Genomic DNA, 25,787 nt, shown 5'->3' on the forward strand with positions numbered 1-25,787 from the left:
ATTTGCATAAAGTTTATGATTTCCCATTAATTACTCCTTGAGCTCAGTTATGTATTTGAATCCGGTTTCCAATTTCCTTATAATTATCCAATGTGGTGTAATACCAACTTCTCTTCGATCCATCCAGTAGTGTCCTTGAAAACATGACATAAAAATGTAAATTATGCTTAATTTACTATGTGGGATCATCGAAGATTATCTAGTTTCCGATTTCTCGTTAATTATTCTTTAAATTATGCATGACTCATTATGTGGAATCTTCAAAGATTATCTATGAACGGGTGTTGTTATATTAATTATTCTAAAAAATATTTGCAAATATGCATAATTATTATATATTAATATTATATTGATCACTCAACCAAATTTCTTATAACGTGAAAACCTCACTCTCCATTAAAAAAAAATAACTCGTCTTTGATAAAATTCTTCAACTTCATTTTTTTGTTTAATAATAGAAGTTTGATTGAATTTTTGTGAGATTGCCTAATAAGGCGAAGTTCATATATATTGAAGCTACTTGAATAGCAAAGAGTTCCCAATCATACGGAAAGAGATAAGATAAACATCATTTTAAATGCAAAACTATACTTATCGAGATATTCCCACAACATATAACCCAACTATGTTTTGAGGTTAGTTTAATGCATTTACATCTAGTTTCTGATTTTTCGTTATTTATATTTTGAGGTTAGTTCAATGCAGTTGCATCCAATTTCCAATTCCCATTATTTATTTTTGAGATCGGTTCAATGCGGTTGCATCCGGTTTACGATTGATCGTTAATTATTCTTTTCGGTTAGTTCAATACATTTGCATCAAATTCCCAATTTTCTATTAATTGTTCTTTGAGGTCAGTTCAATGCATTTGCATCCAGTTTCTGATTTCCCGTTAATTATTCCGTGAGATTAGTTTAATGTATTTGCATCAAGTTTTCGATTTCTCGTGTTTATTATTTGATAAAGTTGTATTTGTATCTAGTTTCCGATTTCCCATTAATTATTGTTTGAGGTTAGTTCAATGAGTTTGCATCCAGTTTCTGATTTTCCGTTAATTATTTATTAAGGTTTTGCATCAAGTATATTTTTTGAGATTAATTCAATGCAGTTGCATCCGGTTTTCGATTTCCCGTTAATTATTTTTTAAGATTAGTTCCACGCATTTGCATTATGTTCCAAATTTATAATTAATTTTTCTTTGAGGTTAGTTCAATCTGAGTTCCATCCAGTTTTTCGATTTCCCGTTAATTTAATCTTTGAAGGTTAGCTCAATGCATTTGCATCCAGTTTACGATTTTCCGACAATTATTTTTTGATGTTAGTTTGATGTATTTGTATCCAAGTTTTGATTTTCATTAATTATTCTTTTGAGATTAGTTTAATGCAGTTGTATCCATATTCGATTTTCTATTAATTACTTTTTAAGATTAGTTTAATGCTTGCATTTGCATCCATTTCGATTTCCGTTAAATATTATTTGAGGTTAGTTCGATGCATTTGCATCCAGTTTTCCGTTCCCCATTAATTGTTTTTTCGTTAGTTTCATTTCAATATTATATATATTTTAAAATATTTGTCATTATTGTTTTGTTTTATTTTTTTTTTTTTTTTTATTATATATTTTGTATAATTGTTTTTTAATTATATTTTGAAGCCATGTTAAGGATATATTCGAAATAAGTCGGTGTTTGATCATAGATACTAAAATTGTATGATTTGTAATAAGGAATTAGTTTTATACAAATCACCTATTTTTTAGCAATTTTTTTTTATTTGATCAAATATAAATTAGTTTTTACAAATCACCTATTTTTTAGCATTTTTTTTTATTTGATCAAATATATAAGAATTGGAACACTAAAAGTGTTTGATTTGTATTTCTACAAATCACTTATTTTTTTAGTAATTTTTTTTTATTTGATCAAATATATAAGAATTAGAAATACATTCAAACTCTCAAAATATAAGAATTAGAAATACACTCAAACTCTCGAAAGAGGTTCCATATACGTGGGAGACTATTAGAAAATATTATTTTTCATAGTAAAGTGCCACATAAGATAGAAAAAAACTAACTCTCATATTAGAGTGCCACATAGGAGAGAGAAAATCTTTCTTTAAAGGTCTCTGCTTTAGTATATAGATAGTAGATTAGGCTGTCTTCTTTAATTATTATTAATAATATCCCTACTTGTGTGCAAAATCTTAAAACACTTAAAAATGAAGACAATCGGGGATTAAAATGCATATTACTCTCTGAAGATTAAAATAGGAGATTAGCTACGACATGTATATTCTTCTTGCATAACAATTTTGTTCTACTTGATACGTAGCTTGTCATAAATTAGACATTATTATCAGAGATAACTTTTTGCATAGTTATTAATTCCTTCCTAAGAAGTTTGGCAACTCAAAATGATATATTAATCATGTCCATGCTCAGAGTTATTAATTCCTTCCTAAGAAGTTTGGCAACTCAAAATGATATATTAATCATGTCCATGCTCAGCCTGTTCATCAGCTCACTCTCCTTCAGTGCACATTCTCCTACTACTGCCTTCTTGCAATTACTGCGCTTGGGCGAGACTGGACCAGAACTGAGGGGAAGCATTGGGATGTTCTCGCAATCACAAATCTCGATCATATATCCATCTGGGTCATGGAAAAACACTTGATCCACCCTGATCCCTCCATCTTCCACTACTGCCGTCGCATAGTTAATCCCCATCTCCTCGAGCTTATCCTGGACTAGTCTGATATCGGTACACTGTGCATAATTGGAGTGTCAAATAACAGGGAAAAAAATATAGAATAACACAGAATATTTTAAATCCGAGAACGAAAGCAAGCTAGATTATGTATACTTGAACAAATATTTCTTACTTGAAAGGATATGTGATTATCCTTTGGATTAATCGGCCTTAATTCATTTAGGATGTCGTTAGCTTGAACCGGACTTTTCTGGAGCAAGTGTATCCCCACACCATAATTGAACAACCTATGTTATTAACTCAACAATTTAGTTTAATTTGATACCGATGAAATTTAAAACACATACATTAGCTAGTGTTTGTCAAAACTATAGTGTTAAAATTAGTTTAATAAACAGCTATCTATACGCTCAAACAGATACTAACCATGCTCCATCAAAGTTAAAGGATGCAGGTCTTTTGATGAGAACAAAGCCCAAGACCTCCTCGTAAAATCTAGATGAAGTGTTGACTGATCTACATAACAAAGAAATATGGTTCAAAGATAGAAGTGGTAGGGAACACTCCTTAATTTCCTCTATTTCCATTTTTCCCTTCATCTCATAACCCACGTCTTATAATGGTTAATGCAGGGCATATGCACAACAGCACAACCCTTATCATCAGTTATATAGAGTAGATTTTCTACAAGATCGTTATCACGGTGTACGTGGAATTGAGGAACCTTCCTAGCAAATTCATCTGTACATATATTTATTAATTAGAGTTGTGGATCAGCTTGCTTAGTACGAACAGCAGTTCTAGTTCTAAAGCTCGTGAACCATGCAGGACATAGCTTCATTTGTTTGATACCACTTCAAATGTTCCACAACATAACAATAGTTTGAAACGGTGCAGTGGCGATATTATCCTCAAGAAATGCATGCTGAGGCTATGCAAACAGTTATAAATCTACGGTGCGCGAAATATACCGAAAGTTTTGGTGCGCACGATTTCTAGCCATACAATGGGAGGGTAGAACCGGAAGAACAGGAGGGTAGAACCGGAAGAAAAAGATTTTAAAAGATGGCCTCATAATTTTGTCGACCATGTAAACGAAAAATGGTTTCCATTTCTAAAACTGAACCTGAACGAATCAAAGAAACTACTCCAAACTGCTGCTTCTTCTTCTTCTTCACCTTCAAACTGGTTCTTCAATATCTAATGAGGTTTTTGGACCAAAGGGTGGTTCTTCTTCTTCTTCAAAGAATAACTCTGAACTGGGATTTTCGACTCTGTTTTCGCACACCCATCAATGGTACTGTTGAACAAATTATTCTTTTTTCTAGGGAGTTTTTGCTAGTTTTTGTCTTTGATCATACATTCTGTTACTGGGTTGTTGATTGATTATGTTATTTGATTGGTTGTTTTGATGAGAAAATAGTAACTTAGAATATATTTTACTTTTTTGGTTAGTTCTGTTATTATTTGAGTTGAACTTTACACCATGGAAACTAAAAAGAACTAGAGTTGAATCCTTTTTTTTTTTCCTTCTGTTATGTGTCTTTGGGTTTCAGTACTCACGCTATGAGGTGATTGGGTCATGGAGAAAGCAGGATTCAGGGAATCAGGGGTGGAGCAAACAAGATTTGACAGGTTTGTGAATCTTAGGCAGCTAATTGGCCTAGTAATGGCTAGTGGCAAAAAATGGTACTTAATTATATGCATTCATATTTATGAAATATGATTCTTTGACAACATTTAAACAGAAGATCATGTGTATTGATTTTAATTGATGTTAATGTAGCATGAGATTGTATTTCTGTTTGTCGGAATCTCGTTCTTCAAATTTCTATGTCTAGAATCTATGAAAACCGAAGCCAAGTACAGACAATAATAATCATAAGAGGAATTAAAAGAACTATTAGAGTGAGTACTTGTGGTGCTAGAAAAAACTCTTGCTCAAGCTCCCCCAATGATTTCTTTTGTTTCTCAATGGTACAATATGGCATGATGTTACTGTCAAAAATCTCATCTTCTTTTACCTGACCTGAAAATAATATCCACGGTCCGAAGTAAATATACCGAATTACCGAGATGATATATTATATATACTAGACAACATAAGAAACTAGCCTTGTTGTTGCTTTCGGTGGCTTTAGGGGAAATAATGAAAACCGATGCGAGGTGATAGTTTGTGATTAATAAGTTGAACAGATGGATTGAAGTGAATTTTTGAACAAGTTGGTGAAGAATAAGATGATGATGAAAGGGAGAAGAAGGGTTTGGGGAGAGGAGAAAAGAGTAAACGAGAAGAAGTCAATGCAACCCCTAACTGGGTCACCATGTTTGAGTGAAGTAATTAGACAAGGTGTTGAAGGAGAATTAATTGGTGCAAACATTATAGAAGTAAGAGAAGAGTGAGAGACAAAAACAAAGGAAAGGTAAGGCAATGAGAATGTGTGGAGGGAAGGAATTCAATAACTTGGATTGGACTATTTTGCTTGACAAGATATCACTAAGAATTTGCCAAGTTGACTTGCTCTCTTGTAATAGAAATTAGGACACTGGAGCGGTCTTTATGAATTCTTCAAAGTGATGTTTTGTAGCATTTCTCAATCATCATTTTGTTTTTTTTTCTACTTCATTGATATGCACACCTTATTGAAACTTTAGTTGAAGAATAATGTGTTCTTAAGTCAGACAATATTTTTTTTGCCCATATATAATGCTATATCTATGGTGCTTGAGATGTACCGAAAAGTTTTGTGCGCGACGATTTCTAACCACACAATGGGAGGGTAAAACCGAAAAGAACAGAAGGTAGAACCGAAGAAAAAAGATTTTAAAAAGATAACATCATAATTTTGTCGACAATGTAAACGAAAAATGGGTTTCCACCTCCTCTAAAAACTGAACCCCGAACGAATCAAAGAAACTACTCCAACTCCACAATATTGTAAAACAAGAAGAAGAAGAATCGATCACTCTTTGAATAGCATAACAATGGTAGAATTATGTCAGTCTCTGAGAAACTCACTGAAAATCACATTTTTTTGCCTATTCCAAACATCAGGTAATTCATTCTGATGAACTTTAAGAAGTAACTGTCTATAGAGTTGCATAGAGACCACCTTACTGAAAATAAAGATCTTTGCCTATCATTACAATTTAATTCTTGGTATTCGAATACAAAGTTGTCTTCCACTGGAGCGGTCCTTATGAATTCTTCGAAGTGATATGCACACCTTATTGAAACTTTAGTTGAAGAATAATGTGTTCTTAAGTCTGACAATATTTTTTTTGCCCATATATAATAGTGTGGTTTGTCTTAAGTTCCTCTTTACAAATTAGTATAACTAATTTTCCCCTGTGCAACAGCTCTGCCTTGCCACCAATAATTGACCTTAGTTCGTTCAAATTATTAGTAGGAGGCATGGTGTCCCCGCTGATGGGTGTTGTTGAATGAGAGATTGCAGCACATCCCTTCATGTAGTAACTTTACAAACTCAAACCATCAGAACTATAGTGAATGTTGAAAAGATTGCACAATAGAGAATATGTTTTTTGATTGAGTGCCTACATCAATGAAGTGAAAGTTGGCTCCTAAGCTTTGAACAATTTACTCCTAAACACCTACTAGCACATTAAAGTTTTAACTTGGTTCTTCAGAATATTTGAATTTTTCATTGTCCCAGAGAAACTAACCAGTACAAGTATATAAGAAAGCTATGTGAGGACACCACCTATTATTAGTTGGCATCAACTCTTATAGGCACTTTCTCTTATGGCATTTGGGAATTTAACGTACACAAAATCAGTTCATTTTGACATGAATATTATTATAAACCATTAAGAGCATTCCTAATGCAAGCAACTTTTTTTCACCTCCATGTAGGACTATTTCCCCTCTTTGTTACCTTTGTGGTGAAAAACAAGAAAAGGTTGCCTAATGCAGAGGTGACTTTAAACCTTGGATGGAATGTTTGATTCCGTCTGAATGTAAAAATAAAAAAAACGCGCCATACGGAATGAAGCATCCTGTCCGAAGTTAAACAAAAACAAAAAAAAAGTCGAAAAAACACACGGGTTCCATCTGAGAAAAAAAAAACCGAAATTTTTACAAAAAAAACACACCAGACGGAATAAAACATTCCGTCCGAAGCTCTCAACTCAGTGAAAATCTCGGTAGCAAGTGTTACCCTCGTTGTGACTTAGTTACAAGTCACCGACTTTGTCACCCTTGCATTGGGCAAGGGTTTTTTGGTATTCAAAGGTGAAAACTCTCAATTTCCCCCCATAGTGACTTGTATTGGGAATGCTCTAAAGAATGGATTGTTGACTATTTCCTTCGTCAACCTTTCACATGGTTGATTGGCCCTTCAGAATCACTCTTACATTAGTCTCATGGTATTTTTTGTGATGCCAGTGGTACACAGCAACTAGATGGCACTAAAGGAGAAGAAAGCGTTGCAGTTTGCCATCAACCCATTCTTGCGACAATCCTCACAAACCCGGCCATATCTATGCCGCCACCACCCGATTATCTTCTCCTTTCACAACTACTACCACCACCTTCCACGGTCTCCTCTATGATTTTGGCAACAAAACTGATAGTGACCAAATCAAGTCCTTTCCGTACCTAACGAATATCGTAAGCTTGGATATTTTGCCATCAATATAATAGTCTTCCTTTTATTTGACAAACTTGCGTCATTGAATCGGGTGAAGTAAAATCTAAAATACTTTATAATCATAAATTTTGGTTGTGGGTTAAAGAATACAACGATATTCTTTAGGAATTTAATCAAGATCGAGGAGTGAAGTTTAGCCGAAAAGGAGTTGTGATTAGTATTAAGGTATTTGCTTTCGGAATTTTATGCTTGTGTTGTTAATTATTTCTATTGCTCTTTGGTTGTCAATTTTAATGTTAGTATTAGTAATGAGATAATTGAACCTGTACCAGTTGACCAGTTACTTGGGGAACATTATGATTGCTTCCAACTTATTTTCGAATGCATTTAAGGATTGAAGTTCTCTTTAGGATTTTATTTACATAATCTTGTTTGGTGTTTGATTGTTTACATTTCCCTACCATGTTTGTTTGTTTAGTCTTGATGGATTGTAGTTGGGTTGAGAAAGAAGTCTTGATAGATTGTATTTGGATTCAAGTTAAGTGTTCAGGATGCTAAACTTGAGGGGATGAAAGATTGTGGCAGTTGGCAATCATGCTAGTATTGGGCAGTAGAAAGTGTGTTTACTCTTTTTTGTTAGCTATAGCATTTGCTCGTTATAGTGTCATTTGTTTTATGCCTTAAATGGATCTCGGCTCAACGATAAAATACTGTCTTTTCCTTAAATGGTTTTAGTTCACCTTCTTTGTTGAAAAGTTAGGCGTGCAAGTTTTTGTTGGGGAAAGAAGACAGCCTGTCCTATTCTAGAAAGTTTTCCAAAATCTGATATTAAGCCTTATTTACAAATCTGAACCAATTAAAGTATGCCCTTATAGGTATCTTGAGATTAAACCTGTTATGATGTCGTTGGTTGTGTTATTTGTGTTGGTTGAGAATTTGATATGATGGGAGATTTGAAACTATTCATGGTGAAGTGGGGGCTGACTTCCGGCGATAGAAGATTGGAAAGGCATGACTCTAGTACGTCCCAAAGGCAGGTGTTGGTCTGTCAAGGATGGACATAGATGCCCCTTTTTATTGAAAGTTGATCCGAGAACGCCAGGTTCTAACATAACATCTACTACTTAAGATTCCGTAACGAGTAGATACTTCCGCAGAAAGATAATCGAGATTGGATCTTGTACGAAGGTAGACTTCACACCTACCCCATCTAGACGATAAATAGAAAAAGAAATGGGGCGGGTATTTGCCAACTTGATTCTGAGAAAGAGCTCGCTAAGTTCAGTCAAATGAATGTGAACTGAAACCTCTCCGAATGCTCCATCCGTTGCCAGTTGCCTTCACCTCCAGGTTCCCGGTCTACGACTCTTGGGGCAGAGCCTACTAACAAGAGAGCAACTTCAAGAGCATGAGAGAGAGTTCAGTTCAACAAACATTCGATATTCAAATTAGATCTCGTATTGTACTAGAGTACTCTGAACACCAACCCAGTCGCAACTACATCTCCTTCGGACCCTGACGTGAACAGACGCTTTCTTATATATCCAATTTCTTCTGTCACAAGAAGCAGGATGCTTGCTAGGTATGAATCCCATCTCTCGACGACGTCGGTCCTTCCTCCCCGCCCTCAGAGCTGATTCGACGGGATGCCTAAGAGCAACAGATTCTTCCTTCCTGAACCTGAAAGAGCCTATTCGAGAATAGTAAGAGCAGATTCAAGGGCAGGGGATTTTGACACCATTTCATGTCTTTCATGTGCAGTCTCTTCTTCTTAAGGAAGGTCTGGGCGCCTATGTCAATCGATACTTTGGATGCTTTCTGCTTCATTCCATTCTAAAGTGGGGGGTTATTCCCATCCCACGGAGGTGACTTCACTCGCCTAAGGGTCATCAAAGAGACAATTCTTGCAGCATTCTATCACTTGCATCCAACCCCGTGGCGTGATTTGGGCATAGATCATCTTTCCCTTCTCGACGGCTAGTGAAATCATAAAAGTTAAGCTCCCCTTGGGCATGAAGCCATTGAATCTGCTGCAGATGTCATCATAGAAGAAGAAACTGTTCTTCTTTTTGCTGAATCAGCTACTAATCACACGTTTGGAATCGATCTAGCTGCTTAGCTTATGTGGTTTGGCGGATTCGACTAGCATTCACGTGGGTAGCATTTGAATCGCGGGAAGAATCACCAAAAAGCACGGATTCGATTTTACTTTCTTTCCGATGGTCCTATCCTATTAGAAATAAGTAAATAGTGGATCTTCGACTAGCAGCTTTTTTCGTGGAAATCTTAGTCGGTAGTGGATTTTTTGCTTTGACCAGGCAAAAGGCAAAAAAGAGAGGAAAAAGGCAATTCCTTCTCTTCTGTTGTCACAAGAAGGGACTAGGTTCCTGGCCAAGCCAGGGACAATCGATTGTAAAAAAATATCCCACTACGGGGTAAGAAGCAAGGAAGGAGTGCCACTTAGTTAAATTCTTTTTTAGTTCAATCACCCAAAAAAGCGAATCCTTTTCTTTCGAAATAGCCAAGCCAGTAAGTAGAAGGGCAAGGTGACCACAGGGAAAGAAAAGAGAGGCATTACTAGAAGGTTGGAAAGTAGTCCAACTCAATGTCTTACGCATCAGTGGCATTTGAATGAAAGCAGTAAGTCAGTGGCCAAGAATCATCGATTTTGGGGTTACCAGCTCATGGGAATTTCTTGAAGTAAGAACGATCCCCAGTGTCATCCTCTTCGTCTTCTCAAAAGGAAGCGAGTGACGAGAGGGTAGCAAAGAGAGGACCACTCTGTAGTATAGTAAGATAGCAACCAGTGAAAGAGTAGAACTCATTCTCTCCATTCAGAGAGAGTAGAGCCCAAAGACAGGGAAAGGCATACAACTGAGAAAGAGAAAAGAGGTCTGACTACGGGGGAGAAGCCAAAGCCGAATGCCGCAGCTCCTAGGAAAGAGAAGGCAAGGATGGTTAGATTCCCAGCTTTTTTGTAAAATTTGATAATATTCGGACATCCTTTGAAATAAAATATTGTGATATTGACTCACATTAGATTCTTTTTTCTTTATTTCGAGACTGAAATAGAATATAAAGGTGGGGGGGATCCAGCAGTCGATGAACGAATAGAAGCTACAGCAGTTGAGGCATTAGTTGATCGAACGGGAGATGCAAATAATACATTTGTGCCATAAGCCCCTTGGGGTCAGAGAATAAGGTTTCGAACTGCTTGGCCATTTTAGCTAGTGTTGGATGTCCTTGCCCGCCTGGATAGATGTCATTTTCCGCCATAGCAGGGATAGTAGCGGCTGCTGATCATAGTATTTTGAGACCGAAAACAAGGCGATTTGTATTCCTTTGCTCCCTTCCAGCTTCGTCCCTCGTGGCCCGGCCCCGGGGTTTGGGGACTAAAAGAATTTCTTTCTCCTTCCAGGAATTGGAATGGCAGTAACTAAGACAATTTCTTATTCCTTGATATAGGATACGGAGAAAACAGCTAACTATGAGGCGCGCAGTTGGGGGCTAACAAAGTGAGTCATTGTAGCACGGAGAACTAGCTCTTTATACAACCAACACCACATCCATACATTCACCATGACCGAGTCATTAATGAAAGGAGGGACGCACCACTGCTGCAGGGATGGTCTGTTACAAATTACTTGCTTGTCCAGGGGTGGGTTTGGTTTGATCGTCTTTCTTCCAGCTCTTGTCATTGTAGCTACTGCTCCAGCTTTTGGTTCTGTAGCTCGTACTGATTGTGTGCTTGTAGCTAGCATAGTTCTCAAGTTCTTGCTCCGTAGGTGGTGCTTTTCCAGCAGATTTTTAGCCAGCCGTACTGTTCTTTAGCTTAAGGTACTGTTCCAGATTAGCCCGTATACATAGGTGCTTGTCGTAGCTGGGGTAAATTCATAACCTGTCGATTAAGCTGTTCTTCTAATATGATTCTGATTTCGATGAAGCAAAAGGTGGTGGTTATTCGGGTGAGAAGTCATCTCAGTAGTTTCTTCCTCAATCGATTGAGGCTGAAGCACACCCTAGGACTAACGTGAAATACGATATGAAACAACTCGCACGCTACAACAGGTGCTGTCCTTTACCAATCAGAACAACTGGCAATAGCGGCTTTCAGGGGAGTAAAAAAATACTTATATTACTTATATTCATATAATAAAAAGCCGAAGCTTCTACTCAAACGATCGTGATTCCTATTCTCCAAGCTATACAAGAAGCGACCAGTGACTTTTTCTAGAAGTGTGATTGGTGAATCTTTTATTATGCCTTAAGCAACCGAAAGGTGGGGAGGATGAAAAAGGGGATAACCTCAATTGAAAGGGAAATGCTAACCAAAAGAAAACATAAGGTATATCGGACCAGTATCAAAAACACATCCTCGTATAGATCGATAGGGGATCAAAGTCTTGAATGAATATTTGAAGCATAGTGCATAGATAAAGTCCCCCGCCTCTTCGAGGAGGCGAGACTGCTTGACGAGGACTTAAATCAACAGCTTGTAATTACATAATGACAATCGAATCAACGAGCTAAAGCTATGCGATGGAGCTGAATGCTTAAGTTACGGCCTTCCACACCAACAATGACGGGTTACCCAAAGATATTTCCTTTTTTCAAATTTGATGAAGCACTTATTCGAAACTGTTGCATTAAGATAAGATAGAATTTTGCAGCTCCAAAACTGAGGTGTTCACATAGAGATGCTTACTTTGACTGATTCTATATGCTATTTCACCCCGACAAATGGTTATCTGCTTTCCGCTGTTAGTTTGCTGTTTTTCGGATTAAAACAGATAAGAATAGATAGGATTGTAGCTCCTCTTCTTTGTTGCTGTTGTTCTTTGTAGTTGGATATCACTCTTGTATGTTTATTTCAAGATAGGATAAATAAGAACCAATTAGATCGCCCGGATGCTAAAGACAGGTGGCTAAGGGCATGTAGGATAGAGAAAATCTCCTGCTTTTAGGCTGTAGCCATCTCTTCCTCTCCCTGCCGGTCGAGCTAGCTATCGCTTCCTTAACTTACTGGTAGTTGAGTAAGGACTCACCGCTTCTCTCCCCCGGAGTTCTCTCTGGCTTCCAAGTGCTTTATTTTAATGGCTTCCTAGAGTTCATAAAGGTTAGAGAAGCTAAGGACAGAAGAAATAAGATTGAGCTATCTCAAGACAGGCAGCTAGGCGCATGTAGGATAGAAAGAATCTACTGCCTAATTGGTTTAGCTTATCAATGTCCTTGTGTCCAATGAGGATAAAGAGTGGGCAATGATCTGACCTTTCTTTCGTGCTAAAGCAAGAGAATTAGGAGTTTGTCTCTTCTTTCTTTTTCATATCTTATATAATCTGTTCCAGGAGTGCTGGGATCCCCCTCTCTCATCGTATGAGGGGAGCCCGAGCATCATTAAGAATGGCTTCTAAAAGTAGAACTGTTTCTTACTAGCTGAGGTAGAAAGCGAAGAGCAAGAAGTCTCACTCTGTTCCTTACTCTCGTAACTCACACCTCTTACAGCTATAAGAGTGATGCCTTCCTGTATTCCTTGTAATAAATAGGGCAGTCAAGAGGCTATAAGTCAAGAAGTGCATCTTACAACCTATCTTCCTATATATGGTTATCTGTTGTCTGCTGCTCCCTAACAACCTAGCCGAGCCTTTACTTTAAGTAGAATCCACCAAGAAAGGCTTGCTGATTTTGAAGCTTTTGCAGCATGTGAGTGTGATAGGTAGGGCGGGGCTAATCAGTATCCCTTACCTGCGCTTCCGGCTCGAGAATAAGATCTTTATGTTGGATTTGACTTTATGCCAATCATTATATCATAAGAGAAGAAAGAAAGGATACGGTTCACCAATCATACTCAAAAGAAGAGTTTGATCCTAGCTCAGAACGAATGCTTGCTATATTCTTAACACATGCAGGTAGAACTTTTTGGGTAGTTGGTCGATCATAAGGTGGAGAACTGGCTAGAACTGAATGCGGAAAAACTGATGTTTGTTGTAAGTGAAGGAAAGGTTGGTCATAAATTTGGAGAGTTTGCTTCTACACGGAAACGAAGACCTTCGAGAAAAAATATTGGACCGGGAAAAAAAAGGGGGGAAAGACAAAGTAAAGTCTAAGTGCATATGGACCGAAAAGGAAATCCGATATCGGTAAGAGTTGATCTGAATCGTAGTTCAGATCCAAGTCGGTTTAGTGAGGGCGACCGCGAAAGTAACCGAATGGGGTTAGTCTTTTCCTTCAATTTGTCACATATTTTTCTAAAAAAAAAGGCGTGGGAGGACGTTGCAGATGTCCGGGACAGACACGACTTCTTCTAACGCTAGAATACCACAGGAAGACACCCGGGATAAGAGCATGTCGTGAAAGAAGCACACTGGGCGGGCGTGCTTCGACCGTGTCTCCGGGGCACAGTTGAATGTAGATGTCATGTAGATATCATGAACGCGAGGTGCAGGATACCCGCCCAGGGGGGGGGGGGGTTGGACAATTTGTATAAACATGGACAATGTTGAGCATTAAAGCAACGACACATCTTATATACTTGTACAACCTAAAATATGCGTTGGCCGGGGGTTTTGAATTTTAGTTCTTAAGTTTTTCTTTGTTACCATCCCCGACCATTTGTGGAGTTTCACTGTTTAAGCCGCGGCAAGATTACACTGCCTGCTGAGATCAAAATTACATGTTAGTACTTGGTATGGTTTAGTTTGTTGCTAGTGAAATAACTAGTTTGATATTTTATTTCTCTTATAGTGTTTGCATGAACTTGAATTTTATTAGTGTTAGTTTTAAGAATGTGCTTCCATATATTTGCTACACAACACTTTTACATTTAAATTAGCATTTGCATATATTCGTGTAATATTAGTATAAATGTCTTCAAAATTCTTTTAATGACTTGGATTTTCTGGAGCATGGACCTTTTCTACATCTTTAACATACTAATCTCTCTTTATTAAATTGTGAATTTCAGGAGTACTACCTTTAGTGAGATGATACAGAAAACGCTGAAGCCGTTTAATACATAACTTTTACCTCACATGTTAATGTTAATTAGTTAAAGGCGCGGGGAATGCGTTTGTATATAATTTAAATGGAGAAGAAATAAAATGTATCTATTTGGATCGTGTTTTACAAATAGATTTTGGTATGTGATTCGACATATACTATGTTCTTCGCATCGTGTATATTAAGATTGGAACATATTGTAATTTATGTATAACCTTTCATGTAGTTTCTATATGTAATAACGTCTTCTTGGTGAACATTGTTATCTTATTTGTAAACTATTATGGTTTCTTTGTTGGATTGATTGGAAAATGGTTGGATTTGGATGAACGTGCATTATTACAGGTTTCTCGTTCTTGAAAACACTAAAAGTACAAAGGAGGTTATATCGAAATTTTGAAATGAATGATTTGTTTTGAGATGTAGTATTCGTTTAATATGATTTGTTTCGAGATACTTTTCATTTAGAGTTTATCTCATTCAACGAACTCTCTACTTTCCAATGATTATCCTCTTTTTGTAAAAATCTGAAACTGAGTTAACGAGGGAATAGGCTGAGTCATCAATGAATTGGCATTATCATGTGTTCTTATATAAGGTGTTAGAAAGATTCACCTACTAATCCCTTAAGCAATAAAAGTTTGGAGGCTCATGAAGGCGGATCTTGGCTTCTCATTGCATGCAACTTCAATATTCATAATCATCCCCAACCAAGGGGGGTTGAGAATCTCTTTAGCCTAATAATTATTATTATGTGGTTATGTGGAATATATAGGTTTATGATTACAACTAGTGGTTTTTCGTTCAAATATATGATTATATTAGGATTTATACATTTATTGATTTTATTATTGCCCGTATCTTAACCTATCAATTGAATCATATTAGCAATACAATTTGATCAAATTTAAGCACATTGGAAATTGTCATATGATATGAGGAAATAGAATAATGGATTGTCTGTGTGTTGTTATGCATGTGTATATAGAGGGAGAATAAAATTGATGGGTTGTTTATGCAATTGATGTTTTGTTAATGCTTATATAGTTAGAAAATAGATTAATAATCTCAATATGGTAATGGTGAAGATAGCAACACCAGTTCGGTGTATGTAATGTGGTTTATTGCATTTGACTTAATTAACGATTGTGGCCATCTCCAGATAAATATTGCTTAGCTAACCCCCACGGTTTACATACTTTATAACCAGGGAATCAAAATTCAAATAAAAGAAAGTTTTCACGCAAAAGTCAATGTGAGGTTATACTTATTACACTTTGAGATAGCGTCATGTATTTCAATGCAAACCTAATGTTTTTGTCATGTTTAATCATCTAAAAGCCACGTAATATCATTTTCATATAGACCAAGTTGGCAAAAATGTTGAGATCCACATCGATTGTAATATGCCCATCAAGTCTCTCAACTTAGCAAACCATTTGACAATCTTGAACCTATCTTTTGCCAAACCATAATTTTTACATAAAACTCGAGACTTCGAACAAAGTGTGAGTGTGTAGGAATAATAGCCTTTATTCGATCTAGTAGGAGTGTTGAGTGTTGTGCCCATCATATAGGGTTGGTCATCAAGCTACTCGTGTTGAGTACTAGGGTGCTCAAGCTTGGCTCATGTATCTCTCAAGTCAAGCTCAAATTTTGTTCGAGCTTTATTTCGCGCTCAAACTCGACTCATCGAGTATTTGAGTAGCTAAATGAGTCTAGATTCCTATTCTTCTAGACTACGAATTTGAATTCGATCATAGGCTCTAGAGTTTGATTTGACTTGTATTATGTATAGGCTCGACTTCAACCACAAACTAGAGATAATTGAGTACAAATAGACTCTAAATTTTACTTCAAGACCAAAATAATAACTTGTTAAACTCATCTAAATAAAATACTAAAATACAACTACAATTCACTGCTACTATAATAACAATTATCAAACAACTATTTCAAGGTATGCACATTATAAATACAATCAATATGTGTTGAGTAATTATAATCCAACATACTAACATAAATAACTATCCCAAATAAGTGTTAACATAATAACTATGTAAAGTGCGAACTACAACTACCTCGCGAGCGTCTCAATCGAGTTTAAAATTGTGCTCAAACTCGACTCATATTATTGAATGAGCGAGTTTGAGTCGAGCCTTCGACAAGGCAAGCTCGAGTTACTCATGAACAACTCAACTCGATGACCAACCCTACCGCCTCATATATTGTTTCCAAGAGTGGTGTGGCATGGGTCGGTTCGGTTTTGGGTTGAAACCGTTATCTGAACCGCCCTAATCGGTTTAGGTATTACAAGATACACCTTATGGCTAATGGTTAACTGACCCACAACCAAACCAGCACCTTATCGTTAACCGATCTGCAACTAAACCAATATATTTTACAAAACCAAAAATTGACCCAAACTAATAATTTATTGGTTAACTGTCTTTAACCGTAACCAAATCAATATTATGGAAGAATAATCAAATAGCTTGTAAGTGCGTGTATATATATATATATATATATATATATATATATATATATAAACTTTTAGTAATTTTGGTAGTAATATGGTTCAGTTCGGTTATTTTCGATTTATAATTCTAAAAACTATTGACCGAACCGACCCAACTCATGCGGTTCGGTTCGGTCCGTGTAAATGGTTTTGTGACACCCCCTAGTTTCCAAGGTGATTGTTGCCAACTAATTTTTTACCGCTGGTATCTCAGTGAAAAATTTAAGAATGCCGCCCAAATTCCAGTTTCCCACTCAAAATTTAGAGACCGGGTGATTATGTTTCAGGGCATGGGGTACTCTCTCTCTCTCTTCACCTCAACTCCTTGAATGGCAATAGTGAATTTAACTGAAATGGGATCTAATCTTGACACACGAGTACAAAGGGTACTCATGAAAAATGTTGTGTTCGTTGACGACAAGACTTCTTCTAAAGCATCATTCAACTCTCAACAAGCTCGAACTATCAAGGTATTAATTGATTAATTTTTGTGTAATTAGTTGATTTTATTAATTAATAGAAACATTGTAGGTACTTGAACAAAGGGTGGGTGGAGAGTTTAGAATGAGAGCTCGATGCTTGTGCTCGGTCTGACAGACAACAAGCTGAAGCAGCACAAAGAGCTGTTGAATTAGATGCACTTGAAGTAGGACTTTGTTTCAACTTTCTACCTTGACTAATGATATTTATCTTATTTTTTAAGAATGATTACTTCCGTGTCTATGTATTACGATCTGTTTATAGAAGTTGTTCCTAGAAAAAAGGTGATATGAAAATTTTAATATCAGGCATCTAAGACATACTTTACTAATGTTTGGAGGTAATTTTGTGGTCTCAAGAATGTCAATCTGATACTTAGTTTATACATAGTTGGAGTGGTAATTGATATGGCCATACGAGGGCGTTAGCAGTGGTTTTAAGTTTCAAAGTTCAAGTCTTACTCTCATAGCAATGAGAATTGAAATGCAGCATCATTTCTTGTTGAATGGATATTTTGCGCTCTCTAGCTATATAAAGTAATGGCACGATTGATATTTTGTTTAGAACATGCACCATGAGTCCATGATGTATAGGCTATCATTTATATAGAATTATAGATGATATATGCAGATGTTCAGGAATAAAATATGTTTATGCATGCTTTCATCATAGTGATGGAGATGGGTTTTTTCAGAGAGCTGGAAGCCATAGGTTGTGGAAACAAATTCTTGAACAAGGTAAATCTTGTAGGGGTGGATTACCATATAAAGATTTTTGAACAAAGTAAATCTATTTTATTTGTTGATTAATTTTGAAAAAAAAAGGACGCCTCACACTATATAGAGGAACTAACTGTCCTGATGTAAGTTATATAATGTTTTTAGTAGATTTTAGACGCGCTAGAGAAACTAATGCCTTCCGAGGGAAGGCACTAAATTGTCTTGAGGCGTAAGAGTTACTTAACTGTTTTGGCATTCGTTGAGATGGTTAAGTAGCTAGGTTGAGCAATGAGATATATATTGTTATGATTTCCAGGTTATGACAACATTTAAATTTATGAAATGTCGAAAATACAAAGGAGATTTTGTCGAAATTTTTGTAGGATTTTGCTGTCTTTGTATAGTTTGGGTTTTGCTTGGTTGGCCCGTATCACGTTCAGAGTTTCGTAATGACTGTAGATGCCACGTGTCTTTGGTATTCAGGCATGCCAAAATTTGGGGCATGACAAGAGTCCTGTCTAAGATGGCTTGTAATTCATTGTGATTTTTTTCCCTCTAGGTGGCTTCAGGTTATTACGAGAACAATGACGACAGTCTGAGCTAACCGTGTATTGCTTTCTTTGGAGAAAGCCATGGGTGGAAAGGAAAGCAGAGGTCCAGCAAGCACGCTTGAGTTTGATGGTGAAAGCTCTGGCTTACTAGGTCCTGGTGAGAGTCGCTGGCCATTCACTAATGGCTATGCATTTGCAACATGGATTTACATAGAATCATTTGCTGATACTCTAAATACAGCCACAGCTGATGTAGAAATCGCAGCAGCTACTGCAGCCACGTCTGGAAAATCCTCGGCCATGTCGGCTGCTGCTGCTGCAAGTGCGCTTGCTGGTGAAGGTACAACTCACATGCCTCGGCTGTTCAGTTTTCTATCTGCTGATAATCAAGGGATAGAGGCTTATTTTCATGCTCAGTTTTTGGTAGTTGAATGTGGTAGTGGCAAGGGAAAGAAGGCTTCCTTGCATTTCACTCATGCATTCAAGCCACAGCACTGTTATTTTATTGGACTTGAACACACTTGCAAGCAGAGTTTGCTAGGGAAAGCAGAAAGTGAGCTGAGATTGTATATTGATGGTTCTTTGTATGAAAGTCGTCCATTTGATTTCCCACGGATATCCAAGCCTCTAGCATTTTGTTGCTTTGGGACAAATCCTCCTCCAACAATGGCTGGTTTGCAGCGACGTCAGCGTCAATGCCCACTATTTGCTGAGATGGGGCCTATTTATATTTTCAAGGAGATAATTGGCCCTGAAAGGATGGCTCGTCTGGCTTCTAGAGGAGGAGATGTACTTCCTTCTTTTGGTAATGGAGCTGGCTTGCCATGGCTAGCATCCAATGACCATGTACGGAGTTTGGCAGAAGAAAGTGCATTTTTGGATACAGAACTCGGAGGAAGCTTTCACCTTCTTTATCACCCTAAGTTGCTTAGTGGTCATTTCTGTCCAGATGCTTCCCCTTCTGGTGCTGCAGGTTCACTTACATATTTCTTCTTTCTTTCTCTTAATTTGACTTGTCCACATTAATCTAATTAATTTTAGACAATTGTTAGCATTTCATCCCCTTCTGATCCCTTTACGGCTTCATCTGTTATGCCATTCCTTCATATAAACCGCAAACATTCCTTGATATGAACGTTTTTCTGAGGGTGGAATTTATGTTTTTCTCAGTATACCACAAGCGCTTAAATATTTTCTATTCAATTCTATAAGTAGAGAAGCAACATATGTGACACCAAAGAGAGGAAGTGGAGAGTTTCGAATTTCATTGAGGTTTTTGCATGGCATATCTAATCTATTATTTTTATTAATTTATTTTTTTTTCCTCTAATTTTGATTGGAAACATGTAATTTTTTTGATGTGAACTTAATTTACATCACCCGAATAGGAGAGCATTCAGACTCCAATTCATTCTACTTTTAGGAAGATATCAAGGAACAGAAACCCAAGACCCCCAAAATGCAGTACATCAAATTTTGAATATTAGGGCATTCCATTCTCAAACCAATCTTGGAATTGCCTGTCTAAAGCTCCCCGTTTAAATGCTTGAAATTCTTTTTGTTGTTTTCCACGTCTTATCTGCTAAGCATTGGTCTGTAGTTATTGGAATGTTGTTGGAAGCTGGAATGTTATATTTTTTTTCTGGAAGTTGTTGGAATGTCCTTTTAAGTTGGATTTGAAAGTCTCATCTTTTTATACAAAGTATTTTCATTGTGTATTTGGTTGATGGATAATTGTTTAGAAGCATATTATATTACATCCTAGATATACATTTTGGCTAAGTAGCTGAGTTGAATCATGGAAGAGTGCAAATTAGTTCTGAAAAGACTAGTTGAAAACACAATTTGATAATTCACTTGTTATATAGTGGGAAGCTTATAACGTACACTAACAATCATCAATTACCAGTTGTGGATAGATCCAGCTGTTTCTATTAACAGGAACCTGAATGACGTAGTATACACTTGTTACTGTGGTCCTCCAGAATCATTTTTATGACTTCTTACAGTTAAATTTAGTTATGGATTATTATTGGATGTATATATATATATATATATATATATATGGGGAGAGTTCTGTGGATATATATTATAAAAACACGTAAACAAACTCATGAGCGTTAAGGCCTTCCAACCACTTAAAACATTGTCACAAAAATTAATTTAAATTGGAAACTTCTATCGCCATCGAATGTAGTCAACAAATCAAGAACCGTACATTTTCAAGATAATTGATGCTATATTTCGCAAGGTCAGAAATTCCCAAATACTTTGATTTTTTTGTGAAAATGTTTAAAATAGTGAGGAGATCATATCTACACAAACTTATCCTAATCTAAAACTTGAAAATACCCTAACGATTATGAGTTTGCTTACTTGTTTTTATGATATATGCCCCTAGAACCTTCCGTTATATATATTATTTTATTTTCTTTTTCTTTTTCTAGCCACGTGGTTTTTTTTATGGAGCAGGACTGTTGCTTTTAATGAACTCTTGGTACTACTATTCAATACTAAGGGATCCATTTGCAATGCTCATGCTGCAGGCCTGTTTGATATATAACTTCACTTTATTTGGATAAATGGAATGCAAGTCTGCAACCATTATTGGAAAGATCAATCAGAAAAAAGAAAAGAAAATAGAAGTATAACTATTACTGGAAAGATACATCTGTGCTTAAAAACTAAAAAATCTTTGTGAGAATCAGATCTAGAAGTCACAATATGAAATTTCTTTTTATTAGTTTGTCTTTTTATTGCTATTTTAAGTTTTGCAGGAAGTTAACATAAGTACAGTTGTTCGACAGATAGTTTGTTATCACAATTGTCTTTGAGAATAGTATTCTTAATGCAAATCAACTTATGGACTGAAGCTGTATTCTGGAATTGAATCTCACTGTATCTTTGAACTTAACAAAAACGAATTATAAGAGAGGGACACATGATGATATACAACTGGTTGAAATTAACAGAAGAAACTAAACAAATTATTATGTGAAGTTGGGAAGAAAGGTTCTGTGAATATGTGTTGAGTATTGAAGTCGAGAATCCAACTGAAAATGGGTACAGATTAATAGATACTAATCAGATTAAAAAAAAGATTTCTGTTGGAATAAATTGTTAATTATTTCTTTTTAATGCTTGTTAGTTGAGGCAACTTGTCTTCTACTCATGCCTGTAATGACATGTAGTGCTGATGGATGGGTTTACTTCATAGACAGTCCCTTACTATTATTGTCATTATGATTATTTTTTATTTGTTAATTTTTCTTGAGTCGTTTAATATATACATTTTCTTATTATAATACTTAGAGAATTTTGGGATGGTTTGTTATTTTTGTAAATGGTTTGTAGAATTAATTTTCCAATGTAAATGGTTTCATTTTCTTTTTTCTTATATTAGGAACACAGAAGACCTGCTGAGGTTCTTGGGCAAGTTCACGTTGCCACTCAAATGTGCCCAACTGAAGCTCTGTGGGCCTTGGCTTATGGTGGATCCATGTCGTTGCTTCCTCTGGCAGTAAGCAATGTGCAGGAAGATAGCTTGGAACCCCTACAGGGGTCTTTTCCATTGTCTTCTGCTACAGCAACTCTTTCTGCTTCAATATTTAGAATTATTTCCATGGCCATACAATATCCTGGAAATAATGAAGAGTTATTACTGCACAAGGGGCCTGAGGTTTTGTCGAGAATCTTAGATTATTTATTGCAGACTCTGTCTTCTTTAGATCTTGGAAAGCAAAATGGAGTTGGAGATGAGGAACTAGTTGCAGCTATTGTTTCCCTCTGTCAATCTCAGAAGAATAATTATGCACTCAAAGTGCAGTTTTTAGTACTTTACTACTGGATTTGAAAATGTGGAGCTTATGCAACTATGGACTACAGAAGAAGCTCCTATCTTCCCTCGCTGACATGGTATTTACCGAAATCATCAGTCATGCGAGATGCTAATGTTGTGCAGATGCTTCTTGATAGTTGCAGAAGATGCTATTGGGTCATTCGAGAAAAAGACTTTGTCAATACGTTTTTCACTGCAGGAGACACCAAGACCAGTTGGTGAAGTAAAATGCATTAGTCGATGAGCTCTTAGTGGTTATTGAACTCTTAGTGGGAGGAGCAGCTCCTTCAGTTGCACCAGATGATGTTAAGTTGTTTGATCGGGTTTTAGTTGACTGTCCACAGCTTAATCAGGTGCAATATCTAATAATTTACGAGTGTATTCTTACTATTGTTACTTTTCTATGATCAACGTGGAAATGCATCAAGGTTGATTTTGATGAATTTATGATAAAACAACTGAGGTCATGCTCCCAAAAAGTCACTTTATTGTTTATTCTAACCATGTTGAATCTATGAGAGAACAACCTATAACTTTTAGTGTTTGCAATTCACATTTGATATGGCCAGAATTGTTGGAACTGTTGTATACTATGAGGGTGTATTATATATGAAGGAGATTTATCTTCACCAAACTTGAGTTATCTCAACTTGGGCTGCATGAGTTTATTTTGTTCGGTGTTTTCCAAAGATGGCGCTGTTAATAAACAATAACTGATACACATGCACAAACACCCAAATCCACACACTCACTCTTGGTACTCACATGGATTAGCGCGAGGCTACTTTCTCATCCCTAAGAGTGTCCTCACAAAAAATAGTTTTTATCCCTCAGACAGAAATAAAGAGTGGTCCATTTCACTAAGCACATTGTATGAGATTCAAGATGATACAGACTGTAGCTTTTTAAATCTGCCCTCCTCCTTTCCTATCGTGAACTTGTTAAACTGAGCTTTTTTTGGAGGATAATGTTCTTGGTGCAATCATCTTGTTTGCTAAAAGCAGCTCTTGGCTCATCTCACGAGGGCTTTACGAGTGTGTCATGTTAACCAGAGTTCATTACTGTTATGGATGGATAGATGAATGTCAAAGAGTAATTTCACATGAATTTTTATGACTCAATTCTATATGATTTCTGTGGCTAAAGTGGCAATGACCTATGGATTATTCTGTGTCAATAATCATGATCGTAGATACGAATGACCTTGAAACTTGCAACACTTTTTAAAGTGTTTCAGAATTTGATACAATCCTCTGTTTTTTCTGTAACTAGTATCATTTCTCTGATTTTGCTCAAGCATCAGTGGATGAATCTTGAATAAATGATAACAACGGATAATATTAACCTTTCCGATTTTTGGTATTTTGTTTGTTGAAGAGTAGGCAGCAATGGAAATGAAAAGAAAGAGGTCTAAATTGACTAAAGATGAGGGGGGTAGTGATACTACTATATGAAAAACATGTTGGTATTCAAGAACGCTAAAACATATGGGAGTAAATTAACTTATACTTTTATAATGAAGCAAAAGTTGCCAATGTTAGAACTCGGAACTTTCATAATGATCCCAAAGCAAAAGTTTTGCATGGACAACCATGCTACAATCTCCCGCTTTCTGCAGCATGCACACAGTTAAAAGGTTTTTTCGCCCATCAGGGTAGGATTGTAAAATTTGTTCGAGAGCTCATGCTTTAGGTTTTATTTATTGAGATGTGTTCTTCGGGAATCAATGTAATCTGATATAGATCATATGCCTAATAATTTTGCTTTTCCAGGTTGTGAAGGTTTTGCATTTAATCTACAGGCTGGTGGTTCAACCAAATACATCGAGGGCTCACACATTTGCTGAATCGTTTCTATCTTGAGGGATAGAAACACTTTTTGTCCTTCTGCAAAGAGAAGCAAAAGCTGGTGACAACAGTAATACTGAAAACTCTATTGTTAAGAATGAGGAAAATGAGTTTCTTCAAGGATCTGTTGATGTTACTGGCATCATGGATGAAATAAGTCACAATGAAGCTTTAGTAGCAGTTGAGGGAAACGAATCTGTTTCTGATGGAGAAGCCTTTGAATTACAATTGTCTGGTAGTGGTGGCAACTCCATTGATGCTTCCATCCGCAATAGTATTGATAGAAGAACGTCTGTGTCTGAGAATTTACTTGTAAAGAATTTGGGTGGTATAAGTTTCTCAATAACTGCTGACAGTGCTCGAAACAATGTCTATAATATTGACAATGGCTATGGCATTGTTGTTCGGATCATCAGTCTATTAGGTGCATTAGTGGCAGCAGGGCATTTGAAATTTGTCAAGTAGCATTCTGGGTAATGGCCTGCATGATGGATTATCAATTGTACTTCGATTAATTTTTTCTTGGTAAAACAATTTATTTATTATTATGTGTCATATAGCAATAAGGGCAGTTGACATCAGAATATGTCCATTTTGGTTGCATTGTATATTTTTTTTCTCTGCTAAAGGAAACTTGATGTGGCATTAAAATAGGAAGGAAAAGTTAGAGTGTTGAGGATCAACATTCGAAAAAGTAACACCAAAATGCTGTTAGTATCTTGTTTTTTCAATTTAGTGTTATGAGGCCAAACTTAGTATGGCATTAACAAAGGTTGTACTTATGTGATTACAAATGGCGTAATATAAGTATGTGCCATTCCAAATTATATATAGGTACTTAGCGTCTCTACTCTCTAGGTGGAGGCAAATACATGGGTTTGCCTCTACTAATTTGGAATCTACCAAAATTCCATATCTAGGTGGAGGCAAATCTAGTCTCAAACCACTCTATTTGCTTTTGTATTTTTGCAAATTTGACATTTCGTTTGTGGATACGGCGCGACATTGGGAGTGTTGTGCGATTTTGGCAATGTCTTGTGGGTATTTTTTTTGACTTTTCAACTTATAGGAGGCGACTTTGGGACTATCGCAAGGGTTTTCTTTCAACAAACCATTGCCACTTTTTTAGCCAAAAGAATTTTTAAATAATTAAAAAACTAATTTAGGACCCACTTTTAATAAAAAATAATTTTAAAATAAAATTGGGTCCCACTATTTATTTGATTTGGTTACTACCATCTAGAGTTGGGGACGGTTTGTGAGTGACTATTCATATTGGTGGAGGCAAAGTGTGGGGATTTGCCTCTACTACCTAGAGATGCTCTTATCTCATTACAAATGACGTAATATAAGTCTATGTTATACCCAATGATATATGGGTACTTATGTCATTACAACTGTGTAGTATATGTCCATATTATTCCAAATAACATATGAGTTCTTATGTCATTACAAATGGAGTAATACATATATCATTCCAAATGATATACTGGTACTAATGTGATTACAAATGG

General features: G+C 36.3%; 2 protein-coding genes and 1 long non-coding RNA gene across 6 annotated transcripts; 2 read left to right on the forward strand and 1 right to left on the reverse strand.

Moving 5' to 3' along the window:
• Positions 1-2,257: 2,257 nt before the first annotated feature.
• Positions 2,258-3,359, reverse strand: LOC147503044 (glyoxylase I 4-like). The gene is made up of 3 exons (XM_086607861.1): positions 3,138-3,359; positions 2,884-2,998; positions 2,258-2,767 (listed from the first exon to the last, which is right to left on the reverse strand). Exons 1-3 carry the CDS (start codon positions 3,308-3,310, stop codon positions 2,477-2,479), a joined length of 579 nt encoding a protein of 192 aa, XP_086463987.1. The 5' UTR covers positions 3,311-3,359; the 3' UTR covers positions 2,258-2,476.
• Positions 3,360-3,498: 139 nt separating this feature from the next.
• LOC147503045 (uncharacterized) lies at positions 3,499-14,646 on the forward strand. Its single transcript, XR_015221883.1, has 3 exons — positions 3,499-4,008; positions 4,268-4,346; positions 14,286-14,646. It is a non-coding gene; the product is annotated as an uncharacterized LOC147503045 (long non-coding RNA).
• A 2,336-nt stretch (positions 14,647-16,982) lies between these two features.
• Positions 16,983-22,239, forward strand: LOC147503046 (BEACH domain-containing protein C1-like). 4 transcript variants are annotated; one of them, XM_086603937.1, is made up of 5 exons: positions 16,983-17,308; positions 17,370-17,484; positions 18,597-18,928; positions 19,016-19,561; positions 21,992-22,239. In XM_086603937.1, exons 3-5 carry the CDS (start codon positions 18,670-18,672, stop codon positions 22,009-22,011), a joined length of 825 nt encoding a protein of 274 aa, XP_086460063.1. In that variant the 5' UTR covers positions 16,983-17,308; positions 17,370-17,484; positions 18,597-18,669; the 3' UTR covers positions 22,012-22,239. The 4 variants fall into 4 exon arrangements, with proteins under 4 accessions (XP_086460063.1, XP_086460060.1, XP_086460061.1 ...); XM_086603934.1 differs by having other exon boundaries at positions 16,984-17,308; positions 18,597-19,561; XM_086603935.1 differs by lacking the exon at positions 17,370-17,484 and having other exon boundaries at positions 16,984-17,308; positions 18,597-19,561.
• Positions 22,240-25,787: the final 3,548 nt, after the last annotated feature.

Source organism: Coptis chinensis, chromosome 4 (assembly GCF_015680905.1).
Source record: "Coptis chinensis isolate HL-2020 chromosome 4, ASM1568090v1, whole genome shotgun sequence".
In the NCBI taxonomy this organism is placed as follows: Eukaryota; Viridiplantae; Streptophyta; class Magnoliopsida; order Ranunculales; family Ranunculaceae; genus Coptis; species Coptis chinensis.

Excerpts from the sequence above, each read along its gene's own strand:
- LOC147503044 (XM_086607861.1), bottom strand. The coding sequence starts at position 3,310 with ATGAAGGGAAAAATGGAAATAGAGGAAATTAAGGAGTGTTCCCTACCA. Across the intron at positions 2,999-3,137 it reads TTTAACTTTGATGGAGCATG|GTTGTTCAATTATGGTGTGG; the intron begins GTTAGTATCTGT and ends TTAATAACATAG. Across the intron at positions 2,768-2,883 it reads ATAATCACATATCCTTTCAA|TGTACCGATATCAGACTAGT; the intron begins GTAAGAAATATT and ends AATTATGCACAG.
- LOC147503046 (XM_086603934.1), top strand. The coding sequence starts at position 18,670 with ATGGGTGGAAAGGAAAGCAGAGGTCCAGCAAGCACGCTTGAGTTTGAT. Across the intron at positions 19,562-21,991 it reads TTCCCCTTCTGGTGCTGCAG|GAACACAGAAGACCTGCTGA; the intron begins GTTCACTTACAT and ends TTCTTATATTAG.